The following is a 21,709-nucleotide window of genomic DNA, read 5'->3' on the forward strand; positions in this document are numbered from 1 at the left end:
AATATGATTAGGAATAGTCAGCATGCCTTGTCAAGGGGAAGTCTTGCCTTACGAGCCTGATTGAATTTTTTTGAGGATGTGACTAAACACATTGATGAAGGAAGAGCAGTAGAGGTAGTGTATGTGGATTTCAGCAAGACATTTGATAAGGTACCCCATGCAAGGCTTATTGAGAAAGTAAGGAGGCCTGGTATCCAAGGGACATTGTTTTGTGGAAGTAGAACTGTCTTGCCCACAGAAGGCAAAGAGTGGTCATAAAAGAGTCATATTCTGCATTGAGGTTGGTCACCAGTGAAGTGCTTCAGGGATCTGTTCTGGGACCCTTACTCTTCATGATTTTTATAAATGACCTGGATGAGGAAGTGGAGGGATGTGTTAGTAAGTTTGCTGATGACACTAAGGTTGGGGGTGTTGTGGATAGTGTGGAGGGCTGTTAGAGGTTACAGCGGGACATTGATAGGATGCAAAACTGAACTGAGAAGTGGCAGATGGAGTTCAATTCAGATAAGTGTAAAGTATTTCATATTGGTAGGTCAAATATGATGGCAGATTATAGTATTAATGGTAAGACTCTTGGCAGTGTGGAGGATCAGAGGAATCTTGGGGTCTGAGTCCATAGAATGCTCAAAGCAGCTGCGCAGGTTGACTCTGTGGTTAAGAAGGCATATGGTGTATTGGCCTTCATCAATTGTGGAATTGAATTTAGGAGCTGAGAGGTAATGTTGCAGCTATATAGGACCTTGGTCAGACCCCACTTGGAGTACTGTGCTCAGTTCTGGTCGCCTCACTACAGGAAGGATGTAGAAACCATACAAAGGGTGCAGAGAAGATTTAAAAGGATGTTGCCTGGATTAGGGAGCATGCCTTATGAGAATAGGTTGAGTGATCTTGCCCTTTTCTCCTTGGAGCGTTGGAGGATGAGAGGTGACCTGATAAAGGTGTATAAGATGATGGAGAGGCATTGATCATGTGGATAGTCAGAGGCTTTTTCTCCAGGGCTGAAATAGTTGCCACAAGAGAACACAGGTTTAAGGTGCTGGGGAGTAAGTACAGATGAGATATCTGGGATAAGTTTTTTACTCAGAGGGTGGTGTGTGCATGGAATGGGCTGCTGGCAATGGTGGTGGAGGTGGATACGATAGGGTCTTTTAAGAGACTTTTGGATAGGTACATGGACCTTAGAAAAATAGAGGGCTATTGGTAAGCCTAGTAACTTCTAAGGTAAGGACATGTTCCGCACAATTTTGTGGGCTGAAAGGCCTGCATTGTGCTGTAGGTTTTCTATGTTTCCATGTTTCTACGATATATATATATTTATATTATATGTTTCCTGGATGAGGCACAGGACACAATGAAGGTGCTGATTACAGTGAAAACACCTGTTGGGTTAAGAGCAGGGTGACTTCATTTGAAATAAGACACACACACGCCTGGAAACAGTGCAAGACCATCAGGGCAAGTGTCAGGGCCAGGATATACTGGGGGAACTGCCTCAAGAAAGCTGTTGATGTTGAACTGATGATTGAGATTGGTAAATTTATCTCACACAGACAGCACTGGATGGAAAACGGAAAGGTTGAACAGAGAGCCCAGATCAGGCCTGAGGCGAGATGGTCAGTCTTGTTCCTGAATCTATGGACTGTGTGACCTTGTGAACAAGATGCACTCTGTACGGAGGAGAGGATTTATGGCAGAATATTGGTGGTTGGGATCACTGATACACTGACCCCTGGTACACAGGACAAGCTAGGAACAGGGCTGGAACAGAGAGGTGAATGGGGGAATGTTTGTGTGGCCTACAGAGACTGGGGGACTGATTTTGTACTCTCTGAAAAACACGGCAGAAGTATCCAGACACACTGATCACAACAACAGCACCCACCACAGGATGAGTTTTCCTGTTGCTTTAAACCACAGTATTCCCTCTTGCCTTCTCTCCAGTTTAACATGGTTCTGTTCACGGTGACGATGCAGAAGCTGAGGATGCAGATCACCCGCCTGAACACCGAGGTCACCAAGATCAAGGACACGAGGTGAGTGGAGCCAGCATTAAGGAGCTGGTGGAGCCAGAGGTCTCCCAACCACGCTAAGATTAAGCTTGAGGCACTTTGAGCTTGGTGGAGCAAACATTGTGGGTGGTGGGAGGATAAGGTCTACGCAGTGGTTTGTTGTTGGGTTGACAGAACAGAAGAGATAAATGGGATTAAATTTCAATTCTGCCAGTAAATAACAGAGAAAGCACAGAGTGGTGGGTGCATAGAATGCACTTCCAGCAGTGGTAATGGAGGCATATTCAACATAAGTATTTAAGAGGTTCTTAAATAGGTATATGAATGTACAGGGAATGTAAGGATATGAACATTGTGTAGGATTAGTTTTGCTAAGTGCTTAATTACTTGTTTACTTAGTTCCGCAAAACATCATGCACCAAAGAGCCTGTCCCTGTATTTCCATGTTTTGTAAAACCAAAGACACTGGTCAACAGGCAAAGGTTGAAAAGTGAAGTCAATGTTAGGTTTATTATAATCTGAACAAATTCATGTGTGCAGAGGTGCAATGAAAACCTTATTTGCAGCAGCATCACAGGCACATAGCATCAGATAAACATCAGATAAGCAGCATTCACAAGAGAAATTAAACATACAATTTTTATAAGAAAAATCTTTATGTGTTCATAAAGATTGTGTATCATTTATGTTTAATTTGCTTTTCTTGTGAATGTGAATAAGAGGTTTTAAGTTAAGGGACCGGAGGAAAATTATTTTCCTCTGAGGGCAGTTGGGCTCTGGTCAATAGGACCGTGTAGATAGTTGGAGTAGTGTGGGGTAATGTAAGAACTAGGAGCAGGAGTAGGTTATCTGGTTGATCATACCTGTTTTGCCTTTGAGCCTTTTAGACCATAGCTGCTCTGGCCATGGACTTCAGCTCCACCTACCTGCCTTTTCACCATAATTCTTAATTCCCGTGATATGCAAACATCTAGCTAACTTTATCTTAAATATATTTACTGAGGAAGCCTCCACTGCTCCCCAGGGCAGAGAATTTCACAAATTCACTACTCTCTGGGAAAGCAGTTTCTCCTCATTTCCATCCTAAATCTACCTCCCAGAACCTTAAGGCTATGTACCCTAGTTCTAGTCTCACTTACCAGTGGAAACAACTTTCTCCTGCCTCTATCTAATAATTTTATATGTTTCTATAAGATACTCTTTCATTCTGAATTACAGCAAGTACAGGCAACTCGATCTCTCCTCATAGGTGAGTTGGGCTTGTTTTTGTGTAAAACCACAACTCCATGACGCATGGGCAAAGGTTCAAACAGAAGGTTGCACAGAGTGAAATTGTCAGAATATTGATCCAGTGGTGACAGTTAGACTGCAGATGTGACAGGTGCCCACCTCATTCACCCAGACCAGTGCTGTATGTCAACATATGACAGGAACTCAGTAGGTCAGGCAACCTCCAAAGGGAAGATGGCTCCAGTATCTGGTGACTCTGTGCGTGCTCTCCCAAGCAAACTGCTCTCTACAACTATGGAGAAGAAAAAAGAGTCACTGTTTTGGGCCGACACCCTTCAACAGGTCTCAACTATTTATTCTCTTCCATTGGTTCTGTCTGACCTGCTGAGTTCCTCCAGTAGTATTGCTCTGGATTTCCAGCATCTACTGTATCCCTTGTGTTTACATACAAAGACATCTCGTCCTCAACATACAAAGCATTAGCAGGAACTACACTGCCCTCAGTGAGGGGTCTGTACTTATAATGCTCTCCCTCAAATGCTGCAACCAGCCCTAGATGGAGCTATACACACTGAGCTATGGGTGTGTGGAGCAGTTGTACGAAACACCAACATTGGTGTTTCTCAACTGAGAGGCTTGTCTCAGTTTCACAGCTTTTCCTGAGAGGTTTGGCAGGGGTTCTGAGTGTTAAAGAGAAAGGTGTATTTTTGGAGCACCTGTCACAGCCAGTGAATGCCCTGAGGCATCTCACAGATGGTTCTGTGCTTCTTCAAACATTGTTGTTGAAGTGTGGTGCACAACAAGATCCCATGAACATGAACGTCTGACTCATTTGTCTGAAGGATAAACATGGTACTCTCAGCTGCCACACCGTGTCCCACTCTTAGTCAAAGACCAGCCCCTTCAACCAGCATCTGCACAGAACGCAGGGTGGTCCCAGACTCCAGATGATGAAGAGGGAGCTAGGGAAGGAGAGGTCATTCCTCACTTTCCTGCCATGGTGGTTAGTTTGCAAAGACTTAAACTTGATGTACATAATGGTGATTCAGTTGGAACCATCAACACATCTAGCACAAGAGGAGATTTGGAGCTAATCAGTGCCATGATGTAGGGTTTTGACCCAAAACATTGATTGTTACTCCTCCTACCCCACCCCACAGAGACTGCTCAACCCACTAATTTCCTCCAGTAAATTGTTTGAAGCTCCAGATTCCAGTCTGTGCCCATTAGAGCTAATCATGTCTCGTTGAATTCTCCACAGAACACTGATCTTCAAAGCCATTGCACAGGGGTTTGTCTTGGGCTGCACCTGGATTCTCAGTTTGTTTCACTTTCACAGTACAACCATGATCCTCACCTACCTCTTCACCATTATCCACAGTTTCCAGGGAACCCTCATCTTCCTCATTCTCTGTGTGCTGAATCAACAGGTATGATTTATCCCTGACTGACTGCATTCCCTGTGAGAGATGTCCATTCTGTTTCTGTCTCCCTCCCCCTGAACTGACATTTGGAGCCACATCACTGTAGTTCAAGACAACAGATCCAGCGGCACCCACTCCATAGGCTTTCGGGGTTCCAGGCTTGGGAGTAACCTGGCCATAAGGAAACCTTTGAAGATGACGAAGTTGGACATATGAAATCTTAGGACACTAATGTCATGGTGTCAGTAAGCCTTCCTGTCTCCTCATTCTAGTCCTTCATCCTCCCCTGTGCTCTGTCTCTCTCTCTTCATGCCCTTTTCCTTCTCCTCCTTGTACCCTCTCCTGTTTCTCTCTACTCCCCATCTTCAATCCATCCTGCCTCTCTCATACCATCTCCTCTCCTTTCCTCATCTCACGAATGAACAGTGTGCCTCTGGAACAACAGCTGAGGATTTATTTTCTTAAACTAACTGCCTTTCCTTCAAACAACTTCAATGTAGCAAAGCAAATCTCTCCACGTGTAAACAGAATTAGCCACATCATTCTTCACTGCCTGTGGTGGGGCCAAAACACCAACCCCAACTCTGGATAGACAGAGAATGGGGATCCAGGGCCAGAGAATCCACTGGAGTTGTCAGAGATACTGGAAATGGCCTTTCTAAGCTTTTGACCTCCAGATTCATTTCCAAGGACTTCTTACAACTCATGTTCTCAGTATTATTTTTATTGTAAAATTATAGATGCTCTGATGATTAATTGTTACATTTACGGATTACTTTTTTAAATCTCAGCTATACAATGTAACTAATTTAGATGTTAAAATGTTATCTTACTAATTTAAATTCATATGTTTTAAAAGCCAAGATAACCCTCTCACTCCTCCTATCCCTCCACATCTCTCTTTCTCACCCACCACTTCCTCTCTGTCCCCCCACCTCCCTTCCATCTCCCACTTCCCTCTTTGCCCCTCTCCTTTCACCACCTACCCCTTCACCACCTCCTCCACTGCACCCACCCTCACAACCCCTCCATCTCCAACCTCCCTGCCACTTACCCCCCCTATCCCCTCCTGTGGGGTTAATTGATACGTTTTAATTGACCCATGTCTATAGGTGAGGGACGGATACCGTTCCTGCTGGAAAAGAATGTGCAGAAACTGGAAGAAATCAGGCCTCACAGATTCAGCTTCTGCCAGCATGCCAATGACCACAGTAATGGTAAGTCCGCTGTCCGACAGTGGGGTAAGTCCTAAGTGTTTACACTCTGTCCTTACATCTCTCACCTTGAACACTCCCCCCCCCCCACCACATCTTCACCAGCACGCCAATTACCAGTGCGTCAGTGAGTACACTGCCCAACGGAGAGGTGGGGGGCGGCAAGTCCCGAGTGTTTACCCTGCCTCCTTATAGCCCTCACTCTTAACAGTCCACCCCATCAGAACAAAATTCCTGTAAGAATGTTCAAGAACACTCCATTCACTCTTACTTAGTTGGAGCATTGAGTGCAAGGGTCAAGAAGTCACATTGCAACTGTATAAAGCTTTGGTTTAGGCCAGGCTTGAAGCTTTGTGTTCATTTCTGGTCATACCATTACAGGGCATGGATACGGTTGAAACAGTGCAGAAAAGGTTCACCAGGATGCTGTCTGGATTAGAAAGCATGAGCTAGAAAGAGAGACAGGACAAACTTGGGTTGCTTTCTCTGGAGCAGAGGAAGTTAGGAGGGAACCTGATAAGAGGTTTATAAGATTATGAGAGGCATAGATAGAGTAAACAGCTGGTATCTGTTTTCCAAGGGTTGAAATTTCTAATTCCATAGAGCATGAAAGGAGGTAAGGTGAAAAGGGTTAAGCTCAAAGGAGACATGCCAGAAAAGCTTTTTATAGGATTTGAGTACAGGAGCAGGGAGGTAAGAAAGAAAGACTGGATCGACTAGGCTTATACTCACTGGAATTTAGAAGATTGAGGGGGGATCTTATTGAAACATATAAAATTCTAAAGGGATTGGACAGGCTAGATGCAGGAAGATTGTTTCCGATGTTGGGGAGGTCCAGAACGAGGGGTCACAGTTTAAGGATAAAGGGGAAACCTTTTAGAACCGAGATGAGGAAAAACTTCTTCACACAGAGAGTGGTGAATCTGTGGAATTCTCTGCCACAGGAAACAATTGATGCCGGTTCATTGGCTATATTTAAGAGGAAGTTAGATATGGCCCTTGTGGCTAAAGGGATCGGGGGTATGGAGAGAAAGCAGGTACAGGGTTCTGAGTTGGATGATCAGCCGAAGGGCCGAATGGCCTACTCTTGCACATATTTTCTATGTTTCTATACCCAGTGGTGGGTGCCTGGAAAGCACTGCTAGGGGAGGTGGTAGAACCAAATACAATACAGGCACCTAAGGGCCTCTTAGATGAATGCGCAAAGAATGGAAGGATACGGACATTGTTTAAGCAGAAGAGATATAGCTTAATTCAGCATTATGTTCAGCACAGACATTGTGGTCCACAAGATCTGTTCCTGTGCAAAAGAGTCATAGAGCAATACAGGAATACAATACAGCAATACAACCTAACCAACCACAGTGCCCACCCCACTAGTCTCCATTTCCTACAATCAGCCTATATCCCTCCAAGCCCCATTCCTCCATGTACCTGTACAACTGCTTCATAAATGATACTATCGTATCAGCCTCAACCACTTCCTCTGACAGCTCATTCCACATATGCACCGTCTCTCGCATGAAATATTTTCCTCTCAGGTCCCCTTCAAATCTTTCCCCTCAAACCCTAAACCTACGTCCCTAGTTCTGGTCTCCTTTACCCTGCAGTAAAAGACTGTTACCATCCAATTCATAAATTTAGACATTTTTTTAAGGTCATCCTTCATTGTCCTACACTCCAAGTAAAACAGACATGGCCTGGTGAACATCCCTCTATAACTCAGCCCCTCAAGTCCTGGCAATATCATTGTAAATCTTTTCCATATTATTTCCAGTTTAACATTGTTCCTATAATAGGAATGCACTGTTCTACATACCCACATTTCACCCAGCACCCAGCCAAAGAAGCTTCATGCCCATGGTCAGTGATTCACACAGACAGACCTTTGTGTGGATGAAATGACAGGTGCCAGCTGTTACTTTTTTGGTTTTACTCTTGTCCTGTGACCTGGGGGCTTGTGCAGTGCAGTGGGGACGGAGTACATTATGTCCTTTAAATATGCTAAAGAAAGGATTCTTCTGCCTTTTGGACAGGTATAACAGATGCAGTAGTCCCTCTGGACAGGTCAGGACCTGAGTCCTCAACCAATATCACGAAGTGAGTGGTGTGTGAGCTGTGGACAGACCTCAACAAGAGTTCAATCTGGACTGTGTTTCGAACCTCGCTCTCCACCATCTGCTCATTCACCCAGACTCTTCCTCAGGATTTTCTTTAAGACCAGGTGTTCAGTCATATCCAGAATGTGACTTTGTGAAACATGGTCCATCCCTGCTTCAATATAGAGATGTGGAAGGTTAAATGTCATATAAACAAAACCGGCTCGAATCACAATGAAATCTGGTGTTAATGATCACTGATGGAAAGGCAAGCATATTTCGGGAATGTTGAAAAAATAATCTGAAATATTGCTAAAGTTTGCAGCGTTGGTATTTTAAAATTCCTGTATGCTTCCTGAATTATGAAAATAAAAAATGACAAAATTATAATTAAAGATAAGCTTTACATGTCCATTGAAACATGCAATGAAATGCATCATTTGCATCAAATGAAATCAGTAAGAATTATGCTAGGCAGTCCACAAGTGTCGGCATCCATCCAGTGCCAAGAAAGTAGATTCACTAACCTTAACTGTATGTCTTTGGAATGTGGGAAGAGACCAGAGCGCCAAGAGGAAACCCACACAGTAATGGGGAGAACTTACAAATTCTTAACAGACAATGGTGGGAATCAAACTCCAGTCTTAGTGTTTCACTAACCACTCTGCTACCTTGTCACTCATTTTGGAAAAATAGTTTTATCTGTGCCTTATTTCTGTTTTTAAAAGTGAAGGCAAGAACCAGAGGCTTTTGTATGTTCTCCATACTGGACTGATTGTGATCCAAGATGAATCTCTTTAAACACAAGTCAACTGTGAACCTTCACCCTCTGAGCAGAGGTTAGCAGTGGATTCCAAAGGCTGGTGAAATGTTACAGGTGCTCCCTTCCTGATGGCTTGACAAATCATTTCTCAATCTGCATTCCCTGAGGCACCATGTGGAGGAACATCACTCCCACCTGTCCAATAGCATTGGAAATGAATGGCTCCACAGTGGGCAAAGCTTTGGTAAAGGTGCAGCAGATGCAAAACACCTTTGACCACAGAGGTTGGGAAATGTAGTATAGAAACTTGTTTATCATTTCTACATCCTCTAACTGAATGTGTACCACCCCTGTAAATGGAACCAACCAGGTACTAACACTTCTGGATAGAGTGGATGGTGAAAGAAGGTGTTTCCATCAGGAGAGTCTAGGAGCTGAGTACAGGGCCTCAAAATAAAGGGATGACCCTTTAGAACAGAGATTCAAAGATTCCTTCAGCCAGAGGGTGGAAAATCTGTGGAATTCATTGTTGTGGGGCAAGTCATTGGGTATATTTAAGGCAAAGATTGAAAGATTCTCGATATACAAGAGGGTTAAGGGAGAAGTCAGAAGAATGGGGTTGGAAAAATCAGCTATGATTGAATGGTGGAGCAGACCCCATGTTCTGTATCTCAGCTCTGTTATTAAACGTGGCATACTAACCAATAGTCAGCAATAAACTAAGACCCCGGTTTTAGTTCATTAGAGTACTGGATTGTTGGCAGAACCTTTCATCTACTTAGCAGACATTTGGAAAAACCCCCAAAATATTACAGAAGCAACTGAAAACATGTACCAAAGCAAATCTTTAACTCATCCTGATGAAGAGCCTTGGCCTGAAACATCAACTGTTTATTCCCATCCAGCTGCAGAATCTAATGTGTCTATAATTTGTTATATGCTGTTTATGCATGTGGTAGAAGTACCTGTGTCTTCCAAACTTTCATACATTATTGTCTCCAGCTGTCACAACTCCGAGTCCAGTAATGTGACACATTCACCCACTGAACACCTACCTGTCAGTGAGATGGGTTTGTGGTAAGGCAGGTGCTGGAAGATTGCAGCCTAGAAAATGTAGTGCATTGGAACAGGACAGGAAGGGTCAAGTTAGAAATTGCATTGTAGTGATGGGTGAAACCCCGGAGCTGAACAAAGTGACACATGGCTTGTTTTCATGTTTTACCCCAAGAAAATAATTGACTCACAATCAGCAAACCCTGGAAATAACAGGATTGTATTAATTGGATTATTCAGTGAGTTCCCCATGGCTGAGGGGCCTTTCCTCAGGAAGAGACACAGGCTGCTGTAGCTGTTATCTCAGGTTCTCCATCCAAGGTCTGTATGGACTGAGGATAACAAGTTCCAGGGAACAAAGAGATGTGGGGATCATGCAAGGACATGCAGAGGACCTGATGAAGCTTCGAGAGTCTCCTCCTCCTTTGCCTGCTATTCCATGAAATTATCATTCTGTTTGAGGACTGAATCCAAGGGGGCATTGCTTTGTGGATCCAAAATTGGCTTGCCCACAGAAGGCAAAGAGTGGTTGTAGATGGGGATGGGAGAGGTTCCAGAGGATTGGAGGGTTGCAGATGTTGTTCCTTTATTCAAGAAAAGGAGTAGAGTTAGCCCAGGGAATTACAGACCAGTGAATCTTACCTCAGTGGTTGGTAAGTTGATGTAGAAGATCCTGAGAGGCAGGATTTATGAACATTTGGAGAGGTATTATATGATTAGGAATAGTCAGCATGGCTTTGCAAAAGGCAGGTCATACCTTACGAGCCTGATTGAATTTTTTGAGGATGTGACTAAACACATTGATGAAGGAAGAGCAGTAGATGTAGTGTATATGGATTTCAGCAAGGCATTTGATAAGGTACCCCATCCAATGCTTACTGAAAAAGTAAGGGGACATGGGATCCAAGGGGACATTGCTTTGTGGATACAGAACGATCTTGCCCACAGAAGGCAAAAAGTGGTTATAGACAGGCCATATTCTGCATGGAGGTCGGATAGTGCTGGGGAGTAGATACAGAGGAGTACCTACTCAGAGAGTGGTGAGTGCGTGGAATGGGCTGCCAGCAAATGTGGTGGAGGCAGATATGATAGGGTCTTTTAAGAGGCTTTTAGATAGGCATATGGAGCTTAGTAAAATAGAGGGCTATAGGTAAGCCTAGAAATTTGTTGGCCGAAGGGCCTGTATTGTGCTGTAGGTTTTTCTGTTTCTATATTTTGCATGGAGGCTAGTGACCAGTGGTGTGCCTCAGGGATCTGTCCTGGGACCCCACTCTTTGTGATTTTTATAAATGACCTGGATGAGGAAGTGGAGGGATGAGTTAATAAATTTGCTGATGACACAAAGGTTGGGGGTGTTGTGGATAGTGTGGAGGGCTGTCAGAGGTTATGGTGGGATGTTGATAAGATGCAAAACTGGACTGAGAAGGGGCAGATGGAGTTCAACCCAGATAAGTGTGAAGTGGTTCATTTTGGTAGGTCAAATATGATGGCGGAATATAGCATTAATGGCAAGACTCTTGGCAGTGTAGAGGATCAGAGGGATCTTGAGGTCCGAGTCCATAGGACACGCAAAGCTGCTGTGCAGGTTGACTCTGTGGCTAAGAAGGCATATGGTGCATTGGCCTTCATCAATCATGGGATTGAGTTTAAGAGCCGAGAGGTAATGTTGCAGCTATATAGGACACTGGTCAGACCCCACTTGGAGAACTATGCTCAATTCTGGTTGCCTCATTACAGAAAGGACTTGGAACCCATAGAAAGGGTACAGAGGAGACTTACAAGGATGTTGCCTGGATTGGGGAGTATGCCTTATGAGAATAGGTTGAGTGAACTTGGCCTTTTCTCCTTGGAATGATGGAGGATAAATGACCTGATAGAGGTGTACAAGATGATGAGAGGCATTGATCATGTGGATAGTCAGAGGCTTTTCCCCAGGGCTGAAATGGCTAGCACGAGTGTGCATAGTTTTAAGGTGCTGGGGTGCAGGTACAGAGGAGATGTCAGGGGTAAGTTTTTTACTCAGAGTATGGTGAGTGTGTGGAATGAGCTGCCAGCAGCGGTGGTGGAGGCAGAAACGATAGTGTCTTTTCAGACACTTCTGGAATGGATACATGGAGCTTAAAAAATAGAGGACTATGGGTAAGCATCGGTAGTTCTAAGGTAAGGACATGTTCAGCACAGCTTTGTGGGCAGAAGAGCCTGTACTGTGCTGGAGCCTTTCTATGTTTTTATCTCAGAGTTCCTCAAAGCCAGTCACAGCTTTGCGCATGCAAGGCAGTGCTGCTTTAAGAGTCCCACCCTGGTTATTATTCAAGCTGCTGAGCTTGGGCCAGTCACATACAAATGCAAAGCTTCCTCGCAGACTCTGACAGCCACACTGTCTGCTGTTACTGGAACCTGTTCTTCAGCAGAGCAGAACCATGGAGTGGAGATGCAGCAGCCTGGAGTGGGGTGAGTACCGAGCATGGGAGAACAGAGAGAGCAGTAAAATGCAAGCAGCCTCCTCTGCCTGTTAATACCCCAGTCTCTTCCCTATCCATATTTTCACTACCCACCTCACAGAGCAGTTTGTCTGATCAGCAACTCACTTCTTTAATGGAAGCTTGCTAGACATCCCACAGAGCAACAACTGTGGTACTCTATAGGTATTTAATTGGGTGTAAGTGGCATGGACAACTGGTTGACTGTTAGTGATCTTTTTTTCCCTCAAACGACTAATGAATTAGCGATTCTCTGTCTTCTGATCAACCTGCATCCAGACTAGCAAAGTCCATTACCCACTGTCCCATCACACAGATTGTCAAAACTGTCAGTAATTCCAAACAGCTTCACACAAAGGAGCTCAATTCTCAGGTGAGAGTCAATGTCACCTGTGGGTGTCTGCGGAATGAGCGGGATCACAGACCAGTGACCTGACATGTCTCATCCAGCCATGAGACCCCAGGGGCAACACTGATAACAAGAGGAGCAATCCGACTGTGTCTGGAGACGTGCAGTGGTGTGAATGTAACTGTAACTCATTAGTTACCCTCCCCTGTGTCTAGGTCTCTCCTACACCTGGGCATTACCAACACAATGGTACTCCCCTGTCCAGCCGTTGGTTGAGCCTGAGTTTCCAGTAACCCATCCCGTAATACTCTGACCTCTCTGAAAAATTGCCGACTATACGAAAATAAGTGGAGTGGCAGGTAGTCCAACAGAAGCAAAGAACGTGCAGAAGGACTTGGACAGATTAGAAGAATAGGCAAAGAAGAGACAGCTGGAATACAGTGTAAAGAAGTATATGGTCATGCATTTCGGTAGAAGGAATGAAGACATAGACTATTTTCTAAATGGGTAGCAAATTCAGAATTCAGAGGTGCAAAGGGACTTTGAAGTCCTCGTGCAAGATTCCCTAAAGATTAACTTGCAGGTTGTGCCAATGGTAAGGAATGCAAATGCAATGTTCACATTCATTTCATAAGAAATATTAAAATCAAGGGTGTAATGCTGAGGCTTTATAAGGCATTGGACAGACTGCACTTGAGACTATTGTAAGCCATTTTGGGCCCCTTTATCTAAGAAAATATGTGCTGGCATTGGAGAGAGTTCACAGACTTAAACGAATGATGCTGGGAATGAGCATTTGATGGTTCTGGACTCATACTCACTGCAGTTGAGAAGAATGAGGGGAGTAATTATTTGAAACTTACTGAATATTGAAAGGCCTAGATAGAGTGAATGTGGAGAGGATGGTTCTAACAGTGGGGGAGTCTAGGACCTGAGGACAGAAGGATGTGTTTTTCGGACAGTGCCATACTTTGCTGTAGCACACATTCCACCACACTCTGCCGCAACATGTTAACCTGACTCAGACAGGGAACCCACACAGAGTGCAGAGTTTGTCAACATGCAAAGTCTCAGCACTTGCTGGAGCTAGCTAGTATCTGGGTCACCAATTTGTTCGGGGGTGGGGGGGTTGCAGGTGGGGTTCCAGTTTGAATACTACTGCTGATAAAAATAACATTCCACCACATGACTGGGGAAGTTAAATAAGGCAGGAACTTCCTGTTTCCTTTTATTGTTATAAAAGTGTCTTCGGAAATGTGTTTTCTTAAACGATCTCCCAAACAGGAGTCAAGAAAAATATGCCCCTCCCACTAGTTCTGACAAAACAGTTCATGGGAGAATTCTCTCCCCGCTTTCCAGGAGGACATTTCTGTGAATGTGGGAGGATGTCATCTTGGCAGCCCAAAACGGCAATAAGTAGGGGAGAAGTCCGGGAATGAAGATACCCTAGAGCCTCCTTGTGGCTTTGGCAGTGCTGGCATTGAACATTACACAGAGTTTTGAGAAGTTAGTGGTTTTGATAGATTGTTCATTGATACAGCTTATTTCAGCCCCCAAGGTATCTGCATTCCAACAATCCTCGGCCTCTTCATCTGCATTCCATTTCACTGTTCCAGCATTGATGGAACTGCCTTCAGCTCAGGAATTCTGTCCTTACAAATTCCCTCTCCCTCTCCAAAACCAATAGTGCCAAGAAAAGGGGCGGGGGAGAGGACATTCAGCCCACAGGGTCAGTGCTGTGACCAGAAGAGCAGGCCCACCTGACCTGTTTCCCATATCCTCATTTCCCTACAGCCCTGACATTCACTCTTTCTCTCAACCATCAGCTCCCTGTGATTCTTTGTTATTTGCCTACCCAGGGAGTAATTCGCCTCCACATGGGACAACTGACAGATCTTTGGGATGGGGAGGAAGCCAGAACACCCAGGGCATGGTCACATGGAGAAGATGCAAACCCCACATAGACATCGGCAAAGGCCAGAATATCTTTTTGAACAGTTTCACTACCACTGATCAGAGGTTCGTTGACCTATAATTACCTGCATTATCCCTATTTCCCTTGTTGAACAGACAGGACATTGCCACTGTCCAGTACTCCAAGACTTTGCCCAGTGCTAGTGACACAGGTATTGTTGTCAATGCCCCAGCAATCTCCTAACTTGCTTCTTTCTCTATTTAGGATATATGCCATCAGGCCCTGGAATCTTATCCATTGTATTGCTTTTTCTAAGTTCCAGCACTACTGCTCCTTAATCTCAATATGTCTCTGCACATCAATGTGCTCCACTGTATCCACTCTCCTCCAATTCCTTCTCCTTGGTAAATAGCGACACAAAATACTCATTTTGTACCTCAACAATTTGCTCTGAGTCCAAACACAACATACTTCCTTCCTGCTTTTTCCTGACTCATCTTTTTTTTAAGTGCAAAATGCCTTGTGATTATCCTTGACCCTGCTTGCCAAGGACATTTCATGGTCCCCTATTTGGCCTTTCTAATCACCTGTTTGAGCACATTCCTGCTATCTTTGTATTCAAAGAGGATCCAGTCTGATTTTAACCTCCTGAACCCCTTTAACTATGCTGTAGGAGGCTCTAGAAGCACCGATCTGCTTGTTGGTAAAATCAGCGGGCCTTCATTCCTGATCACTGCTCAGTCGTTCTGCCCACCCTTTCCCCCAAACTCTTCCCAAATTCTTCCCCCACCCCCCAACCACTGTACCCACACCGTCCCCCAATCCCTCAGCAGGTCAGGTAGTATCTATGGAGGGGACTACACAGTCATGTTTCTGGACAATACTCTTCATTGGACTACGTTTGTAAAAAGGGCCCAGAAGCCAGAATGAGAAGGTGAGGGAGAAGAAAGTATACCAAGTTGGCAGGTGATAGTTGAGACCAGGTGAGGGGGAACATGGCTGAAATAATAAACTGGGAGGTGATAGGCGAAAGAGGTAAAGGGCTGAAGGACGAAATTGATAAGAGAGGAGAGTAGCCCATGGGAGAAAGGGAAGGAGGGGGGAAACCAGGGGAAAGGTGATGGGTAGGTGAGGAGTACAGAAAGAGTGAGAGGGTAACCAGAATGGGGAATGGAAAAAGAGGTCTCAGGTGCCCAAAATATTAACTGTTTATTCCCCTCCATAGATGCTGCCTGACCTGTTGAGTTCCACCAGCACTTTAAGTGTGTTGCTCTGGATTTCCAGCATCTACAGAATATCCTGTGAATAATACAACTATCCTAAAATTCTAAACAGTCCACTACTCCAGTGTTCCTGAAAGGGTCTGGATTTCTTTAGGAATTAGGAACAAATTAGGAGCCATTAGAAACAAAGGAATGTTGGAAAACATTTCTCCTCCTCTCCTGTGTGAATTACATCCCCCAGACTCCAGTAAGCACTGACCAATCATGAATCACAGAACAAACCCTCAGCCCCCGAGCTAAGTGTTAAAGCCAAGACACAGATGCAAATAGAGCTGGTAGAACCAGTTAGCAGACTTCTGGGTAGATCTGCAATGTCTCATTCCCTTTTACTTTGACAGTGTTTTGCCTGAGTTATACCCTGTCCCTTCTTGTGGTGTCTAGTCAACCCTGCCAACCAGGATACAAGCTTGAAGCTGATCTAGACTGCATCGGTGAGTAACACTCTATCTTTCAATGATCTCTCAGGAACTGTAGTAAGCTACATGGCCACTTAAATCTCTTTTGCTGTTTAATAAGATTATAGCTGCAAACTGAATGTAAAGGAATATATCATATAAAAACAGAAACTGATGGAAACACTCAACAAGTCAAACAGCATCTGTGGAGACAAAAATAGAGTCTGAGTGCAGGACAACAGAAAAATCAGCAGATTCTGGAAATCAAAGTAATACACACAAAATGCTAGAGGAACTCAGCAGGCCAGGCAACCTTCAAGGAAAAGAGTAAACAGTTGACATTTTGGGCCAAAACCCTTCATCAGGACCAATGAAGAATCTTGGACTGAAACATCAACTCTTTTCCCTGCCTGCAGAACTCTCCAGCATTTTGACTGAGTGCAGGAGTTAAGTCTTGCTGCAGCTATACAAGCCATTGGTGAGACTATGCTTGGAGAATTATCTGCAGTCACTCAATGATAGAAGGGTATGACTGAGCTGGAGACAGTACAGGAGAGTGTTTCACCGGAATGTTGCCATGACCAGAGAGTCTGAGCTATAGGGAGAGACTGGACAGTCTGGGACAGTCTTCCCTGGAATAAATGAGGCTGAGGTTCATAAAATTATGAGGGGCATAGATAAGGTGAATGGTCACAGTCTTTTCTTTGGGCTAGGGGAGATTGAAACTAGCAGGCACAGGTTTAAGGGGAGAGGGGAAAGATATAAAGGGGACCTGAGGGCGCAAGCTTCACACAAACAGAGGGTACATGAAATGAGCTGCCAGAGGAAGCGTAGAGACAGGTACAAAAATGTTTTCAAAACAGGTACACGTTGTTGAAATGTTCAGGTAGAGGAGGTATGGATCCAGATCTACAATGATAACTCATAACTTCAGTGATGACTCAAGTGCAGAGAGGATTACAAGGACCACTTGCATTAACTGGATCCACATTCCCTTGAGTACAGAAAATGAAGCAATGATCTAATTGATCCCTTTAACGTCACAGTTGAATTTGAATGGCTGAATTGAGAAGAGTCATTTCCCTGGGTCAGGAAGTGCAGTGGATGTGAATGGATGTGAGGCTTTACCCCTGGAGCCAGACAGACTGCAGTAAACAGGAAGGCCATCTTCACAGAGACAGAGACTAAAGTCTCAGTCAGCTGGAAAATTCAAAATGGGAATCGTTGGAGCTTTGTTAAACCAGGACATTATGGGTCACAGATGCATCAACGGACGAGAGATCCAAGACAAGATGTAAGGACCAGATGGTGGGTTCATTCTGTGCTCAGTGGAACTGCCTCTGAATTTTCAACAGCCACCACTCACCCCTCATCTGATGTCCTGTTACAGCTACAGTTACCTACAGGAAAAGAAAGCTCATCTTTATCTCCCTTCTAGTTGTTGACAGAGAATGTGGTGAGGAGGAAGCTGCCTAATTTTCAGGGCAGAGACAAGACCAGAGGTCACTGCATGAAGTTACAAATCCACTTGATCTTGCTGCTATTACAGTTCCTTTGGTACAGGGACACTCTGCCTTACTAAGTAACTTACAGGTAACTGGAAGTGTGTTGGAGACAGAGGTGATTGTCCATTCCCTCTGGGCACCAATCCATGCACAAGCTGCTCCCATTCTGCAGTGTTGGACATATGGGATATCCTCAACAACCTCACCCATATCGTAGTGGAGCTTACAGCATTGACCATAGGATTCCTCTCGCTGACAGAACTGTGGGAAGCAGGGGACCAAAAGTAGTTTTCTATCCCCAGAACTATAACAGCTATCTGCATTCTCCACTACTCACTGGGAAAGGTTCTGTCAAGCAAACCTAACAGTGACCAGAGGCATGAGGGACCTAACACACAGTGACCATATGACACAGTGGATCCAACATACAGTCTTTACAGTGATCAGAGATAATGGACCAGACACATGGTCCTAACAGTGACTTGAGACATATGAGCCCCAATACATGGTCCATAGAGTGACCAGAGGTGCGTTTACTCCTATTTGTCCTATATCCCACAAGCCCAGACCAGCTGGTGAACACAGCACAGAGTAAGTGCTGCACTGTCAGATGTGGTATATCTCAGAGGAGCATGTGCATCCAATTTGTGGATCTTCTCCTGCAAGATAAAGGTGCCAAAGCAGCACCAATAGGGTAAGCACAGAGGCTGGACCAGCTAGTCTGGGGACAAAGACCAGCCTTTCCAAATGATCTCCCCCTGGGAATGAATGTATAAAATGTACTGACCGCTATTATGTAAATAACTGACAAACTGTTCTGTTGGTCTCAGATATCAACGAATGTGCTGAAGTTGCTCAGATATGTGGGCCAAACACAAGGTGCCATAACATAATGGGAAGTTATTTCTGTACCTGTATGCAGGGATTCCATCCTTATATCAATGCCTCCCATGGGACAAGCTGCCAAGGTAAGACTCAAGAGCATGCATGGTCTTTGGTGGCACATGGGAATCAATACGTTTCATCAATGTTTTTGGATCATAGCTCCCTCCAACTCAATCACCCCCTCTTCCTACAATCAGCATTCATTCAAAATTAAAACTGGGGTTCACGAAAGCTTACTCTGTATTGGCTCTTACTCTTACTCTGTATTGATGCATGATCAATGCCTTCAGCTTAAAAAGGAAGATGTAAACTGTCAGGCTAAATCTAACCAGAAACTTTAGCGGCCTCTCCATTTTTATCACATATCTCCTATCTAAACAATGGCATCTTTTTCTCAGATTTTCATAACACACATCCATGTCTCAAAAGAACTTCAACCATCCCTGTGGTCAAGAACTTTACAAGCTCTCCCACACTTCACTTTTAGCATCCTCACTCACAACATCTTGGACTTACTTTCTCTGTGACCTCCTCTGAATTGTCACCCTGCACTTTGAGAAATGGGGCCAAGCTGGGCATGGTCAGGGATGGGACTATTGAACTGCTTTCAGTCGGCTATCACACATACAATAGGTCAAATGACTTCCTCCTTCATGTATTCTGATATTCTTCCCCTTCTCCTACAATGCATACAATCTAAAGGCATCAGCTTATTGTGGTGGAATCCATCGGTCTCGAGAGACCATGGATCTGCGCCTGGAGTTTCCAGGGCGCAGGCCTGGGCAGGGTTGTATGGGAAACCAGCAGTTGCCCAAGCTGCAGGCCTTCCCCTCTCCAGACCACCGATGTTGTCCAAGGGAAGGGCACTAGGACCCATGCAGCTTGGCACCAATGACATCGCAGATTGCTCAAGGACACAAACACGCTGCCTCAGCTGAGGCTCGAACCAGTGACCTTCAGGTTACTAGACTGATGCCTTGCCCACTAGGCCACGCGCCAACATCAGTTTATTAACGTTAACCTATTTTCCTCCTTTATAAAACTATGGTATTATCCTGTGTTTCTCAGTAACCAAGAAGATCTTAAGACCATAAGAAGTAGAGCAGAATTAGGCTATTTGAATCATAGTTGATTTATTACCCCTCTCAGCCCCATTCTCCTGCCTTCTCCCCATAACTTTTGACACCCTTACTAGTGAAACACAGCAGTCAGCATAACACTATTACAGCTCGGGGTGTCAGAGTTCGAAGTTCAATTCGTCATCTGTACAAAAGTTTATATATTCTTTCCAGCTCATGGGTTCTGTCTCACAGTCTAAAGCATTACCAGTGAACAGGTTAATTGGTCATTGTAAGTTAACCTGTGATTAGGCTAGGATTAAATAGATGGGGTGAGAGGATGCAATATTAGATCTCCTATTAGGAAGTTAGTTAGGACAGGTGACGAAAGTGTGTGTAGGGGAACACTTTGGTTCCAGTGATCATAACACCATTAGTTTCAACTTGGTCCTCGGGTTGAGGTTCTAAACTGGAAAAAGGCCAAATTTGAAGAAATGAGAAAGGATCTAAAAAGCGTGGATTAGGACAGGTTGTTCTCTGGCAAGGATGTCGATGGTAAGTGGGAAGCCTTCAAAGGAGAAATTTTGAGAGTGCAGAGTTTCCATGTTCCTGTCAGGATTAAAGGCAAAGTGAATAAGGATAAGGAACGTTGGTTCTCTAGGGATATTGGAACTCTGATAAAGAAGAAGAGAGAGATGTATGACATGTATAGGAAACAGGGAGCAAATAAGGTACTTGAGGAGTATAAGAAGTGCAAAAAAAATACTTAAGAAAGAAATCAGGAGGGCTAAAAGAAGACATGAGGTAGCTTTGGCAGTCAAGGTGAAGGATAATCCAAAGAGCTTCTACAGGTATATTAAGAGCAAAAGGGATAAAATTGGTCCTCTTGAGGATCAGAGTGGTCGGCCATGTATGGAACCAAAAGAAATGGGGGAGATCTTAAATGCGTTTTTTGCATCTGTATTTACTAAGGAAACTGGCATGGAGTCAATGGAAATAAGGCAAACAAGTAGTGAGGTCATAGAACCTATACAGATTGAAGAGGAGGAGGTGCTTGCTATCTTGAGGCGAATCAGAGTAGTCCTGACAGGGTATTCCCTCGGACCTTAAAGGAGACTAGTGCTGAAATTGCAGGGGCCCTGGCAGATATATTTAAAATGTCGGTATCTATGGGTGAGGTGCCAGAGGATTGGAGGATAGCTAAGTTGTTCCATTGTTTTAAAAAGGCTCTAAAAGTAATCTGGGAAATTATAGGCCAGTAAATTTGACATTGGTAGTAGGTAAGTTATTGGAAGGAGTACTAAGAGATAGAATCTACAAGTATTTGGATAGACAGGGACTTATTAGGGAAAGTCAACATGGCTTTGTGTGTGGTAGGTCATGTTTAACAAATCTATTAGAGTTTTTCAAGGAGGTTACAAGGAAAGTGGGTGAAGCGAAGGCAATGGATATTGTCTACATGGACTTCAGTAAGGCCTTTGACAAGGTCCTGCATTTGGAGGTTAGTCAGTCGCTAGGTATACATGATGAGGTAGTAAATTGGATTAGACATTGGCTCAATGGGAGAAGTCAGAGAGTGGTAGTGGAGGATTGCTTCTCTGAGTGGAGGCCTGTGACTAGTGATGTGCCACAGGGATCTGTGTTGGGTCCATTGTTATTTGTCATCTATATCAATGATCTGGATGATAATGTGGTAAATTGGATCAGCAAATTTGCTGATGATATAAAGATTGGAGGTGTAGTGGACAGTGAGGAAGGTTTTCAAAGCTTGCAGAGGGGTTTGGACCAGCTGGAAAAATGGGCTGAAAAATGGCAGATGGAGTTTAATATAGAAAAGTGTGAGGCATTGCACTTTGGAAGGAAAATCCAAGGTAGAACATACAAGGTAAATGGTAAGGCACTGAGGAGTGCAGTAGAACAGAGGGATCTGGGAATACAGATACAAAATTCACTAAAAGTGGTGTCACAGATAGATAGTGTAGTAAAGAGAGCTTTTGGTACATTGGCCTTTATAAATTAAAGGCCTGAGTATAAAAGTTGGAATGTT

At 44.2% G+C, this 21,709-nt stretch overlaps 3 protein-coding genes across 10 annotated transcripts in view; 2 read left to right on the forward strand and 1 right to left on the reverse strand.

Annotated features, from left to right (window-relative positions):
* The window catches only part of LOC132405905 (adhesion G protein-coupled receptor E3-like), a 60,373-nt gene extending 54,831 nt beyond the window's left edge, over positions 1 to 5,542 (forward strand). The window contains exons 16-17 of the mRNA XM_059990883.1: positions 1,942 to 2,033; positions 4,501 to 5,542. Coding sequence (XP_059846866.1) covers positions 1,942 to 2,033; positions 4,501 to 4,675 — 267 coding nt within the window. The 3' untranslated portion in view covers positions 4,676 to 5,542. The remainder of the gene's footprint in view (positions 1 to 1,941; positions 2,034 to 4,500) is intronic.
* LOC132406323 (trichohyalin-like) overlaps positions 1 to 21,709 on the reverse strand; it is a 136,830-nt gene that overhangs the window by 13,834 nt on the left and 101,287 nt on the right. The window contains exon 5 of one of the 2 annotated variants that reach the window (XR_009516133.1): positions 8,006 to 8,151. The exons of the other annotated variant lie outside the window; for it this stretch is intronic. The gene's annotated coding sequence lies outside the window, so the exon portion shown is untranslated. The remainder of the gene's footprint in view (positions 1 to 8,005; positions 8,152 to 21,709) is intronic. 2 annotated transcript variants of the gene reach the window in all.
* The window catches only part of LOC132406321 (adhesion G protein-coupled receptor E1-like), a 43,909-nt gene continuing 30,364 nt past the window's right edge, over positions 8,165 to 21,709 (forward strand). The window contains exons 1-3 of one of the 7 annotated variants that reach the window (XR_009516132.1): positions 8,165 to 12,243; positions 16,158 to 16,250; positions 18,550 to 18,687. Coding sequence is in view for 5 of the 7 variants with exons in the window: in XM_059991825.1 (XP_059847808.1) it covers positions 12,213 to 12,243; positions 16,158 to 16,250; positions 18,550 to 18,687 (262 nt within the window). In the remaining 2 variants the exon portion in view is untranslated. Of the gene's footprint in view, positions 12,244 to 14,532; positions 14,641 to 16,157; positions 16,251 to 18,549; positions 18,688 to 21,709 lie in introns of those variants that run through there. The other 6 variants (XR_009516131.1, XM_059991825.1, XM_059991826.1 and 3 more) reach the window with 6 other exon arrangements.

Source organism: Hypanus sabinus, chromosome 16 (assembly GCF_030144855.1).
Source record: "Hypanus sabinus isolate sHypSab1 chromosome 16, sHypSab1.hap1, whole genome shotgun sequence".
NCBI classification, from domain to species: domain Eukaryota; kingdom Metazoa; phylum Chordata; class Chondrichthyes; order Myliobatiformes; family Dasyatidae; genus Hypanus; species Hypanus sabinus.